The sequence below is a fragment of the Dendrobates tinctorius genome, unplaced genomic scaffold (assembly GCF_039654945.1).
Source record: "Dendrobates tinctorius isolate UK_male_01 unplaced genomic scaffold, ASM3965494v1 ptg000548l, whole genome shotgun sequence".
NCBI lineage: Eukaryota > Metazoa > Chordata > Amphibia > Anura > Dendrobatidae > Dendrobates > Dendrobates tinctorius.
This window is the reverse complement of record NW_027362206.1, coordinates 1209556-1229425: the sequence shown is the minus strand read 5'-3', so window position 1 is coordinate 1229425 and position 19870 is coordinate 1209556. Positions and strand designations below refer to the sequence as shown.

The 19870-nt window shown below is 46.1% G+C and overlaps 1 protein-coding gene across 1 annotated transcript in view; it reads left to right on the top strand.

Annotated features, from left to right (window-relative positions):
- The window catches only part of LOC141078376 (oocyte zinc finger protein XlCOF7.1-like), a 132826-nt gene extending 116355 nt beyond the window's left edge, over positions 1-16471 (top strand). The window contains exon 6 of the mRNA XM_073565124.1: positions 13985-16471. Within this exon, the coding sequence (XP_073421225.1) occupies positions 13985-14958 (974 nt within the window). The 3' untranslated portion in view covers positions 14959-16471. The remainder of the gene's footprint in view (positions 1-13984) is intronic.
- The last annotated feature ends 3399 nt before the right edge of the window (positions 16472-19870 follow it).

The following is a 19870-nucleotide window of genomic DNA, read 5'->3' as shown; positions in this document are numbered from 1 at the left end:
CTTTGACCTTGCTTCAGTTTTTCAGCGTCTTTTTTTAAAATGCGGTGCCCCGACCTGGACATAGTATTCCAGATGCGGCCTGACCAAGGAGGAGTAGAAATGGATAATTACTTCACTTGATCTAGACCCTAAGCTGCTCTCAATACATCCCAGAACTGTGTTTGCCTTTTTTGCTGCTGCATCACACTGTTGACTCATGTGCAGTCTGTGATCTATTAGTATATCCAAGTCTTTTTCACATGTGCTGTTACTTAATTCTATTCCTGTGTAATAGAGGAGTGGCTGTCCATCCCGCATAGTAGAGGAGTGGCCCTCTATCCATTGTAATAGAGGAGTGACCCTCTATCCCTTGTAATAGAGTGGCCCTCTATCCCTCGTAATAGAGGAGTGGCCCTCTATCCCTCGTAATAGAGGAGTGGCCCTCTATCCCTCGTAATAGAGGAGTGGCCCTCTATCCCTCGTAATAGAGGAGTGGCCCGCTATCCCTCGTAATAGAGGAGTGGCCCTCTATCCCTCGTAATAGAGGAGTGGCCCTCTATCCCTCGTAATAGAGGAGTGGCCCTCTATCCCTCGTAATAGAGGAGTGGCCCGCTATCCCTCGTAATAGAGGAGTGGCCCTCTATCCCTCGTAATAGAGGAGTGGCCCTCTATCCCTCGTAATAGAGGAGTGGCCCTCTATCCCTCGTAATAGAGGAGTGGCCCTCTATCCCTCGTAATAGAGGAGTGGCCCTCTATCCCTCGTAATAGAGGAGTGGCCCTCTATCCCTCGTAATAGAGGAGTGGCCCTCTATCCCTCGTAATAGAGGAGTGGCCCTCTATGCCTCGTAATAGAGGAGTGGCCCTCTATGCCTCGTAATAGAGGAGTGGCCCTCTATCCCTCGTAATAGAGGAGTGGCCCGCTATCCCTCGTAATAGAAGAGTGGCCCGCTATCCCTCGTAATAGAGGAGTGGCCCTCTATCCCTCGTAATAGAGGAGTGGCCCTCTATCCCTCGTAATAGAGGAGTGGCCCTCTATCCCTCGTAATAGAGGAGTGGCCCTCTATCCCTCGTAATAGAGGAGTGGCCCTCTATCCCTCGTAATAGAGGAGTGGCCCTCTATCCCTCGTAATAGAGGAGTGGCCCTCTATCCCTCGTAATAGAGGAGTGGCCCTCTATCCCTCGTAATAGAGGAGTGGCCCTCTATCCCTCGTAATAGAGGAGTGGCCCTCTATCCCTCGTAATAGAGGAGTGGCCCTCTATCCCTCGTAATAGAGGAGTGGCCCTCTATCCCTCGTAATAGAGGAATGGCCCTCTATCCCTCGTAATAGAGGAGTGGCCCGCTATCCCTCGTAATAGAGGAGTGGCCCTCTATCCCTCGTATTAGAGGAGTGGCCCTCTATCCCTCGTAATAGAGGAGTGGCCCTCTATCCCTCGTAATAGAGGAGTGGCCCTCTATCCCTCGTAATAGAGGAGTGGCCCTCTATCCCTCGTAATAGAGGAGTGGCCCGCTATCCCTCGTAATAGAAGAGTGGCCCTCTATCCCTCGTAATAGAGGAGTGGCCCGCTATCCCTCGTAATAGAAGAGTGGCCCTCTATCCCTCGTAATAGAGGAGTGGCCCTCTATCCCTCGTAATAGAAGAGTGGCCCGCTATCCCTCGTAATAGAGGAGTGGCCCGCTATCCCTTGTAATAGAAGAGTGGCCCTCTATCCCTCGTAATAGAGGAGTGGCCCGCTATCCCTTGTAATAGAAGAGTGGCCCTCCATTCCACTTAATAATTATGTCCCGCGTTTGAATTGACTTTAACTTCCAAATGTTCTTTTTTTATCCCATATTCAATTTGTGGCATCTATATACAGTTGAACAGGATGTTGCCACTTTTATTGACAAATGGATTTCCAGATTTACTCTTCATGACTAGTGTCCTTAGTATTTGGTAGTGTCCATCTGGCTGTTATAATCTGCAGCAAGCTTGATGCATAGCCTGGCACTAGCTTCTGGCATTGTTCCTAAAGAATCTTAGCACAGTCCTCATGAACAACATCCTCTAGGTCACTAATATTCTTGGGATGGATGCCGCAGCCACCACCGTTGAATCCCACTAAAGATTTTATATGGGATCTAAGTCAGATAGCGCCAGGATCTTCTGGACTTTTTTTTTAAACCAAGCCTTGACAGACTTATGTGATTAAGTGCAATGTCCACTTGAAAGATCCAGTAATGTCCAAGTCTTATCTACTCCCAGAAGTCATGACATTTTTTCCTGATACTAGATTTAAATCCAGCTTGCCCTCCACATTCTGCGAGTTTCCAATGCCAGAGGAATGATAGTCATCTCAACACATCACCTAGCTCCCGCCATGCTTTACTTTAGGCATTGCGGAGCCACGTTCATCATGCTTTACTATAGGCATCGTCTATCTGATGCTATGCTTCACTGTACAGTTGTGGCCACAAGTTTTGATTTTCACCTTTTGCCCCTTCAGTGTTTTTCTCTTTCAATCACATATTTCTATGGTTACTGACAAAGAATTATTTACATTTCAGCAGTTTTTTCACTTTTATTGAAAAATCCATCAAATATCTGTATATTCCCTTCACTGCCTCTTATTCTCAAGACTTCTGCCCTTTCCTCCAGCAGCTGGATATCTGCTTCTGGGCCAGATCCTGAATGATGACCTCCCATTCTGGACTTGGCAGAGTTTGGAGTTTTGAAATTTCTGGGATTTTCTTTTTCTGTATTTTGGGGATTGACTACAGGTTCTCAATTGGAAAAACCTACAAGAAGCAAAATAAGCAAAACCCTGCTATAACTAAATAAGTAAAAAAGCAAAAGTGCATCTAAATAACACAGGGTTCCCAGCAATACGATTTTTGATCAAAAATAGCATGAAAGCCATCTAACTGTCGTCAAGGTGACCCTGATCGAGACGATCCTACACTGTCTAATATTAAAACCTTACCGTGTGTCAAAGTTGGGGCAGGACCTGGTCCTTTTGTCTGCCCTGATTCACACTGAGGTCAACTTTGACACATGGTAAGGTTTTAATATTAGACAGTGTAGGACCGTCTCGATCGGGGTCACCTTGATGAAGGTAAGATGGCTTTCATGCTATTTTTGATCAAAAATTGTATTGCTGGGAACCCTGTGTTATTTAGATGCACTTTTGCTTTTTACTTATTTAGTTATAGCAGGGTTTATGTTTATTTTTCGTCTTGTAGGTTTTTTAAATGTTTTGTGGCCAAAGTGAACGTGCGTTTATGTGCTGCATGTGTGCCAACTTTAACCAAGCTCAATTTTTGTGTGTAGGTTCTCAATTGGACTTAGATCTGAAGAGTTTCCTGGCCATGCACACATTTCAATGTTTTGTTCCCTGAGCCACTTATTTCTGACTTTTACCTCATGACATGGTCTCTCTCCTGCTGGAGAAATCATTAACACCCCGTTGTCCTGAATGATGGGAGAAGTTGCTTTTGGAAGACATTTAGATCCCATTCTTTACTTAAAAAGCAAAACTGAGAGTGAGATTTTCAGTATTTCGTGGCCACTGGAATGGCGCTGGTCCGGGAGTGGAGTGTGTGTTTTGGGTATTTTTTATGTAATCGGAAGCATTTTTAGTGTACAATCCCTTTTAAAGCATAACTGTTGATTCACTGTAAGGTTGCCTGTCTATCTCTTTCTCTCTCTTAGGCCGGGGACACACTTACGAGAAACTCGCACGAGTCTCGCGTCTCAATATCCGGCACTGCAGCGGCACACTCCGGTCCCGAGTGCCCCTGACTTACTACTCCATTACAGCTCTCATATCTAGCAACAGTAATGTGAACATCTGTATTCACCGAAGAGATTTCACCTGTGACTTCAGAGCAGAGGCAAATCTAGGATTTCCTGCACTCGGGCAGATATTTAGTTTAGCACGCACTCCTATTCACAGATTAAGGTGCCCTGTCAGCAGGATTGTGCTCAGTGACTACAGGCAGTGTCAGGTCAGCGCTGTTATACTGATTACACTGATACCTGTCAGCAGGATTGTGCTCAGCGACTAAGACAGTGTCAGTTCGGGGCCGTTATACTGATTACACTGATACCTGTCAGCAGGATTGTGCTGAGTGACTACAGGCAGTGTCAGGTCGGCGCTGTTATACTGATTACACTGATACCTGTCAGCAGGATTGTGCTCAGCGACTAAGACAGTGTCAGTTCGGGGCCGTTATACTGATTACACTGATACCTGTCAGCAGGATTGTGCTGAGTGACTACAGGCAGTGTCAGGTCGGCGCTGTTATACTGATTACACTGATACCTGTGATCAGGATTGTGCTCAGTGACTACAGGCAGTGTCAGGTCAGCGCCGTTATACTGATTACACTGATACCTGTCAACAGGATTGTGCTCAGTGACTACAGACAGTGTCAGGTCGGCGCCATTATACTGATTACACTGATACCTGTCAGCAGGATTGTGCTCAGTGACTACAGACAGTGTCAGGTCGGTGCTGTTATACTGATTACACTGACACCTGTGATCAGGATTGTGCTCAGTGACTACAGGCAGTGTCAGGTCAGCGTGGTTATACTGATTACACTGATACCTCTCAGCAGGATTGTGCTCAGTGACTACAGACAGTGTCAGGTCAGTCACTGAGCACAATTCTGCTGACAGGTATCAGTGTAATCAGTATAACAGCGCTGACCTGATACTGTCTGTAGTCACTGAGCACAATCCTGCTGACAGGTATCTGTGTAATCAGTATAACGGCTCCGACCTGACACTGTCTGTAGTCAATGAGCACAATCCTGCTGACAGGTATCAGTGTAATCAGTATAACGACTCCGACCTGACACTGTCTGTAGTCACTGAGCACAATCCTGCTGACAGGTATCAGTATAATGGCTCCGACCTGACACTGTCTGTAGTCACTGAGCACAATCCTGCTGACAGGTATCAGTGTAATCAGTGTAATGGCTCCGGCCTGACACTGTCTGTAGTTACTGAGCACAATCCTGCTGACAGATATCAGTGTAATCAGTATAATGTCACTGACCTGACACTGTGTGTAGTCACTGAGCACAATCCTGCTGACAGGTATCAGTGTAATCAGTATAATGGCTCCGACCTGACACTGTCTGTAGTTACTGAGCACAATCCTGCTGACAGGTATCAGTGTAATCAGTATAATGGCTCCGACCTGACACTGTCTGTAGTCACTGAGCACAATCCTGCTGACAGGTATCAGTGTAATCAGTATAACGGCTCCGACCTTACACTGTCTGTAGTCACTGAGCACAATCCTGCTGACAGGTATCAGTATAATGGCTCCGACCTGACACTGTCTGTAGTCACTGAGCACAATCCTGCTGACAGGTATCAGTGTAATCAGTATAACGGCGCAGACCTGACACTGTAGTCACTGAGCACAATCCTGCTGACAGGTATCAGTGTAATCAGTATAATGGCTCCGACCTGACACTGTCTGTAGTCGCTGAGCACAATCCTGCTGACAGGTATCAGTGTAATCAGTATAACGGCGCTGACCTGACACTGTAGTCACTGAGCACAATCCTGCTGACAGGTATCAGTGTAATCAGTATAACGGCGCTGACCTGACACTGTAGTCACTGAGCACAATCCTGCTGACAGGTATCAGTGTAATCAGTATAACGGCGCTGACCTGACACTGTAGTCACTGAGCACAATCCTGCTGACAGGTGTCAGTGTAATCAGTATAACGGTGCTGACCTGACACTGTCTGTAGTCACTGAGCACAATCCTGCTGACAGGTATCAGTGTAATCAGTATAACGGCTCCGACCTGACACTGTCTGTAGTTACTGAGCACAATCCTGCTGACAGGTTCCCTTTTAAGTGTGAGTAGTCAATATGTCACCACTCATGTTATTTTCACGCTTAGTCACATGCTGGTTACATTCTTTTCTGTCTGTGATCAGTGAAAAATGACAGCCCATGTTTCATTGTGAGAAGCAGGAGGAGATGCTAGTCGGCAGCTGCACGTTAGTATTAAAATCACATAGGAGGTCATGTGATGACCGCTGGAAATAGCAAGCAGAACTGAATCCTGACCGTGAGTATATTACACAATGTCAGGCAACAATGCTTAAATTTATAGGGTTAGTACAAATACAGATGCAGTAAGCCTTACCTTGTCAGACAGAACAATATTTTATTAACATAGCCATACATGACTACAGCACTATACTACCATCAATGCATGAAGACAGTGCCGAAATCACCATAAGTACGTGAACTAAGGATCGTGTCACATCAGTACATAAACACATCACCAGACGCAACATCGGTACATGAACACCGCCCCAAATAACTATCAGTCCATGAATCGAGCACTAGAACCACTATTGCTGCAGTGATACTAATGTGAGGACGGCTTGTATGAATAAGGTCCTGTCTGGCTGTGAGCGCTCTTTCTCCCGCACAGCTCTGCATCCTTGGACACTTGGCAAAGCTTCTTTCTGAGGTTGCGGTGCAAGGTTTGCCTATTCATCCGTAGCCTTCTGTTTTGGTTTGAGAGGAGCAACCGAGTCAATAGATGATGACAGTGTGGCATTGTATAAAATGGTGGCACTGTCTGTTTCATGGAGTGAAGATATGGAGGACCGCGATAGCAGAGCGTCCCAGATTGTCAACGTGTGAGAGGTTTCTGCCAGGAAGTGCAATGTGCTTAGATGCTGGTCAGATATGGGGAGAGGTGAGGTTCTGAGGTCAAAACGGGAACAGAGGCTGAAGACGGCATCCATCCATATGTCTGTGTGGATGGCTGTAGAGGACCAGTGTCAATGCACAAGACCAAATGATGAAGTAAGAGACAGAAGATTGGCGGCTGCAGGTTGATTGTTCAGTGGGAATATTGAAGTCGCCAATGATGATGGTTGGAATGTCAGGTGAAAGACATCACATAAGTAATTGTTATTTATCAGTAAATAAATGAAAAGATTCACCGCGCACTACTGAGCTATAGGGAACTCCGAATCTACGGACACTCACTGAGTGGTGTGAAAGCAATCCCGAGGGCAGAGTGGTTTCCCGTTGGTAGGGATGCTTCACAATGTTTGGAAATCCGTATTTAGGAGTAACTGCTGGATGATTTGGTAAAAAGGAGAAAAAAAAATGTTACCATGAAACGGTGTAATAAGAATCCTACCAGGCCGATCCCTGGTCAGAGGATACTCAGTGGAGTATGTCCGGGTCCTGTGAGGAGTAGTACCGGAGTCAGATTGCCGTGCTATGGTAGGATACATCTAACTATAAATTGATGATGCAGCAAGGAGCAACCAATGGTAATAATGCCATGTACAGCCTGGAGTAATGAACATTGGTAGTGAATGAAGGCTGCACCTACTGGGCAGTGAAATGACATGTGGAATTAAATGGTTAATTCCTTATGGAAGCGGCTGGAAACAAGGCGCTGTAGGTGGGTCGCCGTCCAGACCCACTGAGAGAGCGATGTGCTGGGCTGAATAGATCTGCTATTAGACCCTGATTGATCCAGCTAGATGGCGACTGGAGCCCGGACCCTAAGTGGTAAATGGAGGTGAGTGACAGGCTGTGTGCGCTGCTCAACCAAGGTGATGGATCCTGCGGGTTGCTGGTGCTCGGTGAGGCAGGCTGGGTAGTGACGCTCCACTGGAGAGCGGTCCCTGTAGCGGCTGTGTCAGCGCGTGAGGGGCGCCGACTCCTCGCGTGCTCCGGCCGGAAGCGACGCTGAGGAGGGCGGCGGCAAGTGGGGGCGGAGCTTGTGTGACGTCACACTAAAAGCAAGGACAAGGGCACAGAGGAGGCACAAAACCAACGCGTCTCAAGGGAATACTTCCCTCTTCATCAGGGTTGTGCTAACTGGTGTGCACACCGTCCTTTTATGGAAGCGCTGGATCAGCTACTGTCATTAACCCCTGCACTGAATGTCTGAATGGGCTTCTTAATTGGATGAATGAAATGTGGAATGAATGTCAACTGGATGAGTGAAGGAGCCTGGAGCAGCCATCACAAAAAGATAAAGGTAAATCAATCAATCAAATTTATTATCGCCAAGTACATATTACATATATACAAGGAATTCTTTGTGGCAAAGAGGCAACATAATATATAACAACAGATACAACAAGTAACATCTAACAAGACAGATACAGTATATAGTCTACACATGACGATTTAATTGTTGAACAGAGAGTGGATAGAAGCTGTTCATATGGCGGTTGGTGCTGCATTTGGGGACTCTGAAGGGACGTCCTGAAGGGAGTAGTTGGAATGAGGAGTGTCCCGGGTGAGAGGGATCGGATGAAATTTTCAATGCGTGGGATCGAATACTCTTATCATAAAGATCCGGGATTTTAGGCAGGGGGGAACCTATAATTCTCTCTGCTGTTCTGAAAGTCCTTTGTAAGTGGAGTTTGTCATGCGCAGTGGCTCCCCCATACCAGACTATCAGAGAGGAACAAATCACAGATCTGATGACAGCATTAAAGAATAAGATCAGCAGATTCTTAGACAAACCATATCTTTTCAGCTGACGCAGGAAGAACATCCTCTGTTGTGCTTTTCTTATAACAGCATCCACGTTTTTCCCCCATTTAAGATCATGAGAGATGATAACACCAAGGAATTTGGTCTCTGTGACCCTAAGAACCACTTCGTCATGGATGTAGATTGGAAGTATCTCATGTTGATCTTTCCTAAAATCCACAACCATCTCGGCAGTTTTTTTAGTGTTGAGTACAAGATTATTGGCTTTACACCAGTCACATATTCTTTCCACCTCACTCCGATACAAGTCTTCAGCATTTCCCCTGATGAGACCAATCAGTGTCATATCATCGGCAAATTTCAAGATTTTTACTGAGTCTGCTGAAGAGATGCAATCATTCGTATAGAGGGAAAACAGTAACGGGGACAAAACACACCCCTGAGGTGCCCCGATGTTTGTGACCAAGGTGTCCGAAGTGAATGGTCCAACTTTTACACTCTGTATCCTGGCTGTCAGGAAGTTATAAATCCACAAGCATAAGTTGAGAAGGACTCCAAGAGCTACCATTTTCTTATGAAGTAAATTCGGATCAATGGTATTGAACGCTGAGCTAAAGTCCATGAAAAGAATCCGGACATATGAGTGCCGTTCATCTGTGTGATCCAAAATGTACTTCAGTGCCAGATTGACAGTGTCGTTTGCCGAACGATTCTCCTTATAGGCAAACTGAAGCGGGTCCCATAGCTTCTGCGTGAATTTTATCAGGTGGGACATCATAATTCTTTCGAAGACTTTCATAGCTACAGATGTGAGTGCTACTGGTCTATAGTCGTTCAACTCAGAGGATCCCACTTTCTTGGGGACAGGGAAAATTGTGGAACTTTTCCAACACTGAGGTACAACGCACTCTTCCAGTGACACATTGTATATATTTGTCAGTATAGGGGCAAGCTGGGTAGCACATACTTTCAGACACATTGGAGATACACCATCAGGGCCAGGTGCCTTTTTGACCTTAAGTCCCTTCAGGATGCGTATCACCTCTGCCTCGGAGATCACTACTTGGGTGTTGCACAATGAATGATCTTTATATGAACAGACTGAGGAGCTTAGAGATGAATAGCCACTGTGTGTAGAGCTTGCCTCAAATCTGCAGTTGAATTCATTTAACTCTGCTGCCAGACTTCTGCTGGGGTTCACTATAGTGGGGTGGCTTTTATAATTGGTGACCTCTCTTAATCCTCTCCATGCAGATCTAGTATCTTTTGATGAGAACCTTTCCTCCAGAATCTTTGCATACTCGTGTTTGGCTAACTTGATCTCTTTAGATAGCGAGTTCCTAAGTTTCTTGAATTCAGTAATATCGCCTGCTTTATAAGCCTCCTCTTTCATCTTACGGATCAACCTGACTTTATTTGAAAACCACGGCTTGTTGTTTCCCCGAAAGTGGACAGATTTGGATGGAATAAACGTGTCTTCACAAAAACGGATATATGAGGACACTGCATCAACCCATTCATCCAGACCAGAGCATGTTTCCTGGAATACCTCCCAGTCCGTGCATTCAAAGCATGCTTGTAGTTGCAAATAAAAATGAAGAAACACTAATTATCATATTCTATCCCGGAATATTTGGACTGAGAAAGGCTGGCTGATTGGCACGCTGACGGCTTCTACTTGTAAGGGTTTGATACAGAGATGTGGACGCTGGATTTCATTTAGAACCCTTCTTAGGAAAGGGCCCAGATTGCCCATGGGAGAGGCAGGTAGTGACCATTTATGAACTACGTCTAGATGACAAAAGTGCAGCGTTACAGGACCAAAAACCAGCTCTGTCCTCACCACAATTCATGGTCTAAGAGATAGAAAACCAAACAAAAAAGGAGAAACTCCATGTATTAGATAAAATACAATGATAAACCGTATAACAATAGCGTCTTGTGACGAGCCCGTCAGACAATTATCAGCTAAAACCCCATTATGGGGAACCCGATACTGTAGTAATATGCGGCTTAGTTCGGAAATACAGTGTACTTGCCAGACCATAAAGATATATCGTAGAATATGCAATGGCTCGAGGAAAAAGTGAAGACATAAAGATACGAAGAGAAATCAAATCATTTCAGAAAAAATGTCTAAAAATGAAAATGAGCTGATCCTAGACCTGCGCTGGGAGTCAAACATGCTAGGCCAGGGTAAGTGTTGGAGGAAAAAGGGGAAGGGAAAAAAAGGGGGGGGAGGGGGTTAACGGAAAAAGGTGAAATTAGCATATAGCTCGATGTCATGGTTTAGGCCTCTCGGCCAGGCTGTCCAAGGTGTAGATCCTCCTTGATTCAACCAGTGACATTGTTTTTAAGTAATCTCCCCTTCTGGGGTTGGGTCGAACCATCTGAATGCCTAAAAAAAGAGACCCCTTTGCAGGACCGATTGTGAACCTCCAGGAAATGTCGGGTAACGGGTGCCCCTTCTACCCTTTCTTAATATTGTCCAGATGTTCTCTGATTCTGACGTGCAGGGGTCTCTTAGTTCTCCCTGCGTACAACTTGTCGCAGGGACATTTCAGAATATAAAGGACACCGGGGGTTTCGCAGGTAATGTTATCCCTAGAGGTACAGACCATATCAAGACACAATTCACAAACCTTCCAAAGATAATACTGCACCTACTCTCCAACAACAAATTCAGCACATACCTATAATCACTCATGCAGGGTACAAATCATTTAACAAAATAATATGCAAACGTCGGCAGCTTCTGCAAGGTGACAAATGTGTAGGTGAGTTACTTCCGAAAAGACCAAGATTCGTGTACACCAAGGCCCAAAATCTGGGCGCCTAATAGCGCCAACTACTAAAATGCGCAATTCTATGGAGCAGGTTCCTCAGGCAGCCCGTTCTGATCCAAATTCTTCTGGTTTTTTATTGTGCGGAAGGTGTTCGTGTTGCATTAGGACAGCAACACCTAGACAATTACACCGAGATTGTTGCGATCCAATTGATAAGAAGATGTTCTCCATCAGGGATAACATTACCTGCGAAACCCCCGGTGTCCTTTATATTCTGAAATGTCCCTGCGACAAGTTGTACGCAGGGAGAACTAAGAGACCCCAGCACGTCAGAATCAGAGAACATCTGGACAATATTAAGGAAGGGTAGAAGGGGCACCCGTTACCCGACATTTCCTGGAGGTTCACAATCGGTCCTGCAAAGGGGTCTCTTTTTTAGGCATTCAGATGGATCGACCCAACCCCAGAAGGGGAGATTACTTAAAAACAATGTCACTGGTTGAATCAAGGAGGATTTACACCTTGGACAGCCTGGCCCCGAGAGGCCTAAACCATGACATCGAGCTATATGCTAATTTCACCCTTTTCCGTTAACCCCCCCCCCCCCTTTTTTTCCCTTCTCCTTTTTCCTCCAACACTTACCCTGGCCTAGCATGTTTGACTCCCAGCGCAGGTCTAGGATCAGCTCATTTTCATTTTTAGACATTTTTTTATGAAATGATTTGATTTCTCTTCGTATCTTTATATCTTCACTTTTTCCTCGAGCCATTGCATATTCTACGATATATCTTTATGGTCTGGCAAGTACACTGTATTTCCAAACTAAGCCGCATATTACTACAGTATCGGGTTCCCCATAATGGGGTTTTAGCTGATAATTGTCTGACGGGCTCGTCACAAGACGCTATTGTTATACGGTTTATCATTGTATTTTATCTTATACATGGAGTTTCTCCTTTTTTGTTTGGTTTTCTATCTCTTAGACCATGAATTGTGGTGAGGACAGAGCTGGTTTTTGGTCCTGTAACGCTGCACTTTTGTCATCTAGACGTAGTTCATAAATGGTCACTACCTGCCTCTCCCATGGGCAATCTGGGCCCTTTCCTAAGAAGGGTTCTAAATGAAATCCAGTGTCCACATCTCTGTATCAAACCCTTGCAAGTAGAAGCCGTCAGCGTGCCAATCAGCCAGCCTTTCTCAGTCCAGATATTCCGGGGTAGAATATGATAAGTAGTGTTTCTTCATTTTGATTTACCTTTATCTTTTTGTGATGGCTGCTCCAGGCTCCTTCACTCATCCAGTTGACATTCATTCCACATTTCATTCATCCAATTAAGAAGCCCATTCAGACATTCAGTGCAGGGGTTAATGACAGTAGCTGATCCAGCGCTTCCATAAAAGGACGGTGTGCACACCAGTTAGCACAACCCTGATGAAGAGGGAAGTATTCCCTTGAGACGCGTTGGTTTTGTGCCTCCTCTGTGCCCTTGTCCTTGCTTTTAGTGTGACGTCACACAAGCTCCGCCCCCACTTGCCGCCGCCCTCCTCAGCGTCGCTTCCGGCCGGAGCACGCGAGGAGTCGGCGCCCCTCACGCGCTGACACAGCCGCTACAGGGACCGCTCTCCAGTGGAGCGTCACTACCCAGCCTGCCTCACCGAGCACCAGCAACCCGCAGGATCCATCACCTTGGTTGAGCAGCGCACACAGCCTGTCACTCACCTCCATTTACCACTTAGGGTCCGGGCTCCAGCCGCCATCTAGCTGGATCAATCAGGGTCTAATAGCAGATCTATTCAGCCCAGCACATCGCTCTCTCAGTGGGTCTGGACGGCGACCCACCTACAGCGCCTTGTTTCCAGCCGCTTCCATAAGGAATTAACCATTTAATTCCACATGTCATTTCACTGCCCAGTAGGTGCAGCCTTCATTCACTACCAATGTTCATTACTCCAGGCTGTACATGGCATTATTACCATTGGTTGCTCCTTGCTGCATCATCAATTTATAGTTAGATGTATCCTACCATAGCACGGCAATCTGACTCCGGTACTACTCCTCACAGGACCCGGACATACTCCACTGAGTATCCTCTGACCAGGGATCGGCCTGGTAGGATTCTTATTACACCGTTTCATGGTAACATTTTTTTTTCTCCTTTTTACCAAATCATCCAGCAGTTACTCCTAAATACGGATTTCCAAACATTGTGAAGCATCCCTACCAACGGGAAACCACTCTGCCCTCGGGATTGCTTTCACACCACTCAGTGAGTGTCCGTAGATTCGGAGTTCCCTATAGCTCAGTAGTGCGCGGTGAATCTTTTCATTTATTTACTGATTCCGCTTTTTTCAGCAGGCGCGAGCACAGAGATTCACCAGGTGGACTAGCGCCAGTGTGTCTATTAGTAGCTATCTGTTCATTCCAATTTTTTTTATCGATTCCTTTATGATTTTTCTCAGATCATTTCGCTGTAATAGAGTGGTGATGGGTCTTATCAGCCAGAAGCCACAAGCGTGATGCGGCCTAACATCAGTCTTCCGGTCCGTGCTCGCGAGTCTGTTATTAGACTGTGATGTGGTTTACAACCGTTTATCTTACTTTGTCAGTAATTGCATTTTTCTACATAACTTGAAATTTTTCTGAACTTTTTTGCGTTAATTATAATGATTAAAATATCAATATAATTTTTAAAGTTATATTAAAATAATGTTCTATTCTTTGCAGATGATTGGACCATGTGTTCAGAGGAACATGTGATGTATTCAGATTTTAAAGCCGATAGTAGTGGATTCACCCAAGATACAAATGAAGAGCACGTCGTTCTCCCAGATATCGCCGAGGCCATTCACAGCACATATTTGGCATCTGATCTTTGTAATGAAGCCCTATCTTCAGATTCATTACAATCTCCTATGGAAAATAAAACTCACATGAGAGGAGCCCACACAGGGCAGAAGCCATACTCATGTTCAGATTGTGGTGAATGTTTTACCCTAAAAACAACTCTTCTTGTACATGAAATGAGCCACGCCGGGGACAGGTCATATTCATGCTCGGAATGTGGGAAAAGTTTTACACTGGAATCAAATCTTTTAACACATGAGAAAATTCACACAGAAGAGAAGCCGTATTCCTGCTCAGTATGTGGAAAATGTTTTACTCTAGAATCAAATCTGGTAGCACATGAGAGAAGTCACACAGGAGAAAAGCCGTATTCATGTTCAGTATGTGAGAAATCCTTTACTCTGAAAGCAAGTCTCGTTGCACATGAGAAAATTCACACAGGCGAGCAGTTGTATTCATGTCCACAATGTTGGAAATGGTTTACTATCAAGTCAAGTCTTATCAGACATCAAAAACTTCATACAGGGGCAAAGCCATTTTCATGCTCTGAATGTGGGAAGTGTTTTAGTTTGAAATCAAATCTTGTTGCACATGAGAGAAGTCACAAAGGGGAGAAGTCTTACTCCTGTTCTGAATGTGGGAAATGTTTCACTGTGAAATCAAGTCTTGTTAGACATCAGAAAAGTCACACAGGGGAGAAGCCGTATTCCTGTTCAGAATGTGGGAAATGTTTTACTCTGAAATCAAGTCTCGTTACACACGTGAGAACGCACACACCAGAGAGCTCACAGCTGATAATGTATTTTAATGACCAGAATGAGGAAAATATTTTAGCAGGAAATCACCTTTATTAAACAACAAAGGGCTCTTAGAGGAAAAGCCATATTCATGTTAAGAATGTGGAAAATTCTTTACAGGGAGCTTGCATCTTTTTAGATATCAGAGTTCAACAGGAGAGAATCTGTTTTTTTATGGATAGCATAGGGACATTAAGTAGCTCGCAAAGATTTTAGGCCGGTTTGTAAGAGTAAGAAGCTTTCAAAAATAGAAGTGTAAATTGGTAATTGATGAAAATAAACAAAAATGCAAAGTGAATGAGCAAAAGAGAAATCTAAATCCCATTTGATTGATTAATGTCATCCGCTCAATGCCGACTTTTATTTCCCATCGACTTGCATTGGGGTCGGGTTTCGGACGAAACTCCGACTTTTTTTTGCCCTAGTCGGACCAGTTTCATCTGAAACAAATTTTGTTTTATGAAACCCGATCCGACCAAAGTCGCTCAACTCTAGTGACCGCCCTTTCCCTTCATCAATTCTTCATGGTCATCTTTTACATGGTTTTTAGAGGAACTTGGCAAGGAAGAATCATAGCCGGTGGGGTGGAGGGTTGACTTACGCAATTCCGCTGCCTCCAATCATCAGGACAATATACAATTGTCTGACGAGTGACGTATGAGGCTGCGGATACTTTTTTTTTTATTAGGCCGGTTATGTATTCCTCGGTATGGTCACTGTCAAGTCCACCATAACCCAAGATAGATTATTAACGGCCACCTCCAATAGTTTATGCAAGCTGATTGGACCCCCGTTTCAGGTAGCTTATGGCTTCAGGGGTGCAGTAGAGCAAGAGAAACAGAACTATTATATTTTGTATTTAATCCAGAAAGATGGGGAGAATGTATAGAAAAATACAAAAGATTTTACAAAGGGGACAAAACAAAACAGCATATGCAATTACATAAAAGGAATAACAAAAGAAGCTTAGTAAATCCGGCCACAGATATGGCTCAGCCCTCAGCGGAGGGAGGTACTCCTTAGCAAAACAGACCGAATCCACCGCAAGCTGCACCTTCCTGAACTGACATAAGAGTTCAAGCAAAGGTGAGGACGGTCATAAAGGAGCGCCAGCCATACGTGGTTTAGGGCAAAGTAAACTCACTATCATAGAACATATCCGAGATGATGTCACAAATCGCTATGAGAATCTAATTAGGAGAGAGAGTTTTTGGATTTTTAAACTGGGCACCCTGGCGCCAGAGGGGTTAAACCTCACGATTGAGAAAGCTTATTGATGTCTGTTGGTCTTTTCTCTTTTAATGAAACTTTTTTTTTTTTTTTTTTATTCCACACTTCTTAAATATATTGTGATTGTTGTTTTAGCTGTCAAAAATTGCTTTTTATATAATTTTAACTATTATATAATGTTTTAATTGTTTATGATGTAATCAATTACCCACTATTCCCCATTGGTCACTACCCCTTGAAATACCTGCCCCTTGTAATCTTTTTACTGCCACCTGAGGAAGACGGAATCATCTGTCGAAACGCAATGTGGATATTTGAAATAAAGAAGATTTTTCCAATACTATCTCTTGTCCTTGCGCTCCTGTTGACCGGACCCTTCCAGCTTTATATTTGGCATAGGCCTTTTATTAGTCACATAGTGACTTGTCCTGTGTGACGCAACCAGCAGGTCGGTAACTAAAATGACAAGACAAACGAGGGAACACCGGGGACACAGTTACAACGGTGGGCCCTACAATAGGGAACGGGGACGTGGACACCTCCTGCACTCTCCTGAGGCTGTGTCCCTGAACACTCCTAACGTTCCCTATACAGGCTCTTCACCTGTCGCCGACCAGGATACTCGAATCCCTCACTAGCCCTGCACCTATCCCTTACTAGGGAACTGGTTAGTGCGGACATTGGTCCTCACCGCTGTACTAATATAACATTAGGGAAAATAGCAAACAGGGAAAACAAACAACTTAGCTTTCTCTGTTGCCAATGCTCCTGAGGCAGCAGAGTACGGCACCCGGATCCAGCTTCCAACTGAACAGCTGAAACACCAAAGCTCTGGATAAGCTGAAAAGCACTGCTCCCAATAGCTCCTCTCTCCTCCAAGGTTGGTTATGAAATGACCAGTATCACCAACAGTGATCCAGATCACCTGACATCCTTTTATAGGAAGGAGGGGAGGGTTAACACCTGCTGGCTAATTTAACGTGTAGTAACCCCAGCGGCCACCGGGGGCAACCTATTAGCAGCATCCAAGGTTGTAATAACCCCAGCGGCCACCGGGGCAAAAACCCATTAGCAGCCACTAAGGTTGTAATAACCCCAGGGGCCACCGGGGGCAAAAACTAACATTAAGCCAGAGGCTTGAAGGAAAAAAGAAGGTTATATGTGAGCCCAGATCTGCCACAGATCCAAACATGGATTGTGACAGTACCCCCCTCTCAATGAGGGGCCTCTGGACCCTCAACACCGCACCTCACCGGAAAACCACCCACAGTGAGGACGCCCAGATCCACCAGAGTTCACTTCAGCAACTACCTGACTCGGGTTTATGGCAAACGTGGGCAGATGGAAGTGGCAATGTATGCTCTGGAGACACCACAAATCTCCAGAGCGCCGACCTGGGGAACGAGTTGTGTATGGGCATGTTTGGCTGGTAAGTCCCCGGGCCGAGGATGGCCGACACCCGATATGGCCCGATCACCAGAGAACTCCAGTCCCCCACAGCACACTTCCACTGGATGTTTTTGGTGGCCACCCATACATACTCGCTCACACACAGGTCCGGACCTGAACGTTTATTGCCACACATACATTTGCCACAAGACGGAACTGACAACAGAGGCGTCCCCCTGTGTCACCACACTCACACCCCTGCAATTCACAGAGGGAACCACCCTCCTCCGACCCCTCCTACGAGGCCTCCGCCTCTCAGGGTTGGCTAATGGTGAGGGTTGAGACTTGCCCCTACTCCCCGGCAGCACCTCTGCTGCCCCACTGGAAAAGGGGATGGTTGTAGAGAGACAGCAGAGACAGTAGTCCCCAGGCAGCAACCCTCACACGACTGATACCAGCTGACTACTTCCCTAGACTGCCAATCTACTACCGGGTTGTGTTTTTTCAACCAAGAGAGGCCTAAAACGATAGCTACTGGCATTCCCTCCAAGACGTACCATGAGAGGGACTCCTCATGATGTCCTATACGCAGATATATATTTTCTACGACTTGGGTCAATCTCCCCTGGCTCAGTGGAACAGAGTCAATGGCCTGGACGCTTAGAGGTTTGGCCAGTGTCCTACACTTCAGGCCATGGGTCTGGACAAAGTGAGCATCCACCAGACTGACTCCTGCTCCACTGTCCACAAGCACCGGTATGCCCTCAGGTACCCCGACAACCACCACTTCTGACATAGTACCTTGAGAGGGCAAAGTGGAGGAAATATACACTCCCTGGTCATCTCCCTCCACACGACCAGGGGCACACGGCTTCTTAGCTGGTACAGATGATTTGGCGCGTGTTGGGCAGGCCTTTAGGACATGATCAGTCTGCGCACAGTAAAAACATGCCCCCACCACTTCACGAACCGTAGGTGACACTATTTGAAAACTAGCTCCTCCTACTTGTATGGGTTAGTCTGAAGGTTTGGCACGCACTGGGCAGGCTCCTATAAAATGGCCAGGCTGCCCACAGGAAAAACACCCCCACACCACAGCGAACCGCAGGCAACCCCTTTTTAACATCAACTACTCCGAGCTGCATGGGTTCCTCCGTCCGCACTGGTGTGTCCTCCTCCCTAGCGAGGACTATAGGGGGCACATTTGGTGTATGACTCTCCCTGAGGCGTCTATCCACCCGGATGGCAAGGGACATGGCGACCTCCAGCAACCTGGGGGAGGCGTACTGCACCAGAGTATCCTGCAACTTTGGAGACAGACCCTGCACAAAATGACTCCCTAAGTGCAGGGTCATTCCACTGCGTGTCAGTGGCCCACCTCCTGAACTCTGAGCAGTACTCAACAAGCCAGCCTCCCTGCTTGATCTTACGGAGTCGGGTTTCCGCCAGGGAGACACCATCAGGATCTCCATACACCAGCACCAATGCCGCAAAGAACTCGTCCACTGATCGTAAGGATGGTGAATCGACCAGCAGGGAGAAGGCCCAGGATTGGGGATCCCCCTTAAGGAGGGATATAATGATTCCCACCTGTTGTTCCTCACTCCCTGATGAACGAGGATGGAGCCTGAAGTATAACTTGCAGGCCTTAAAAATCAAGAATTTCTCTCTCCCTCCAGAAAACCTGTCAGGAAGAGATATCTTTGGTTCTGGTTGAGCCTGCACTTGAGCCAAGGCCCCAAACCCCATCAACTGCTGCAGCTGCTGCACCACCTCACCAAGCAGCACCCTAAGCTCATCAGTGAGGGGCTGAAGCAGTTGGGTAGAGACCTGTATATGGGTCATGGCTCACCAGAAATAATAGGTAAGGACTGGTGATAAAGTCACGTAGTGACTTGTCCTGTGTGATGCGACCAGCAGGTCGGTAACTAGAACGACAAGACAAACGAGGGAACACCGGGGACACAGTTACAACGGTGGGCCCTACAATAGGGAACGGGGACGTAGACACCTCCTGCACTCTCCTGAGGCTGGTCCCTGAACACTCCTAACATTCCCTATACAGGCTCTTCACCTGTCGCCGAGCAGGATTCCTGAATCCCTCACTAGCCCTGCACCTATCCCTTACTAGGGAACTGGCTAGTGCGGACACTGGTCCCACCGCTGTACTAATATAACATTAGGGAAAACAGCAAACAGGGAAAACAAACAACTTAGCTTTCTCTGTTGCCAATGCTCCTGAGGCAGCAGAGTACGGCACCCGGATCCAGCTTCCAACTGAACAGCTGAAACACCAAAGCTCTGGAGGAGCTGCAAAGCACTGCTCCCAATAGCTCCTCTCTCCTCCAAG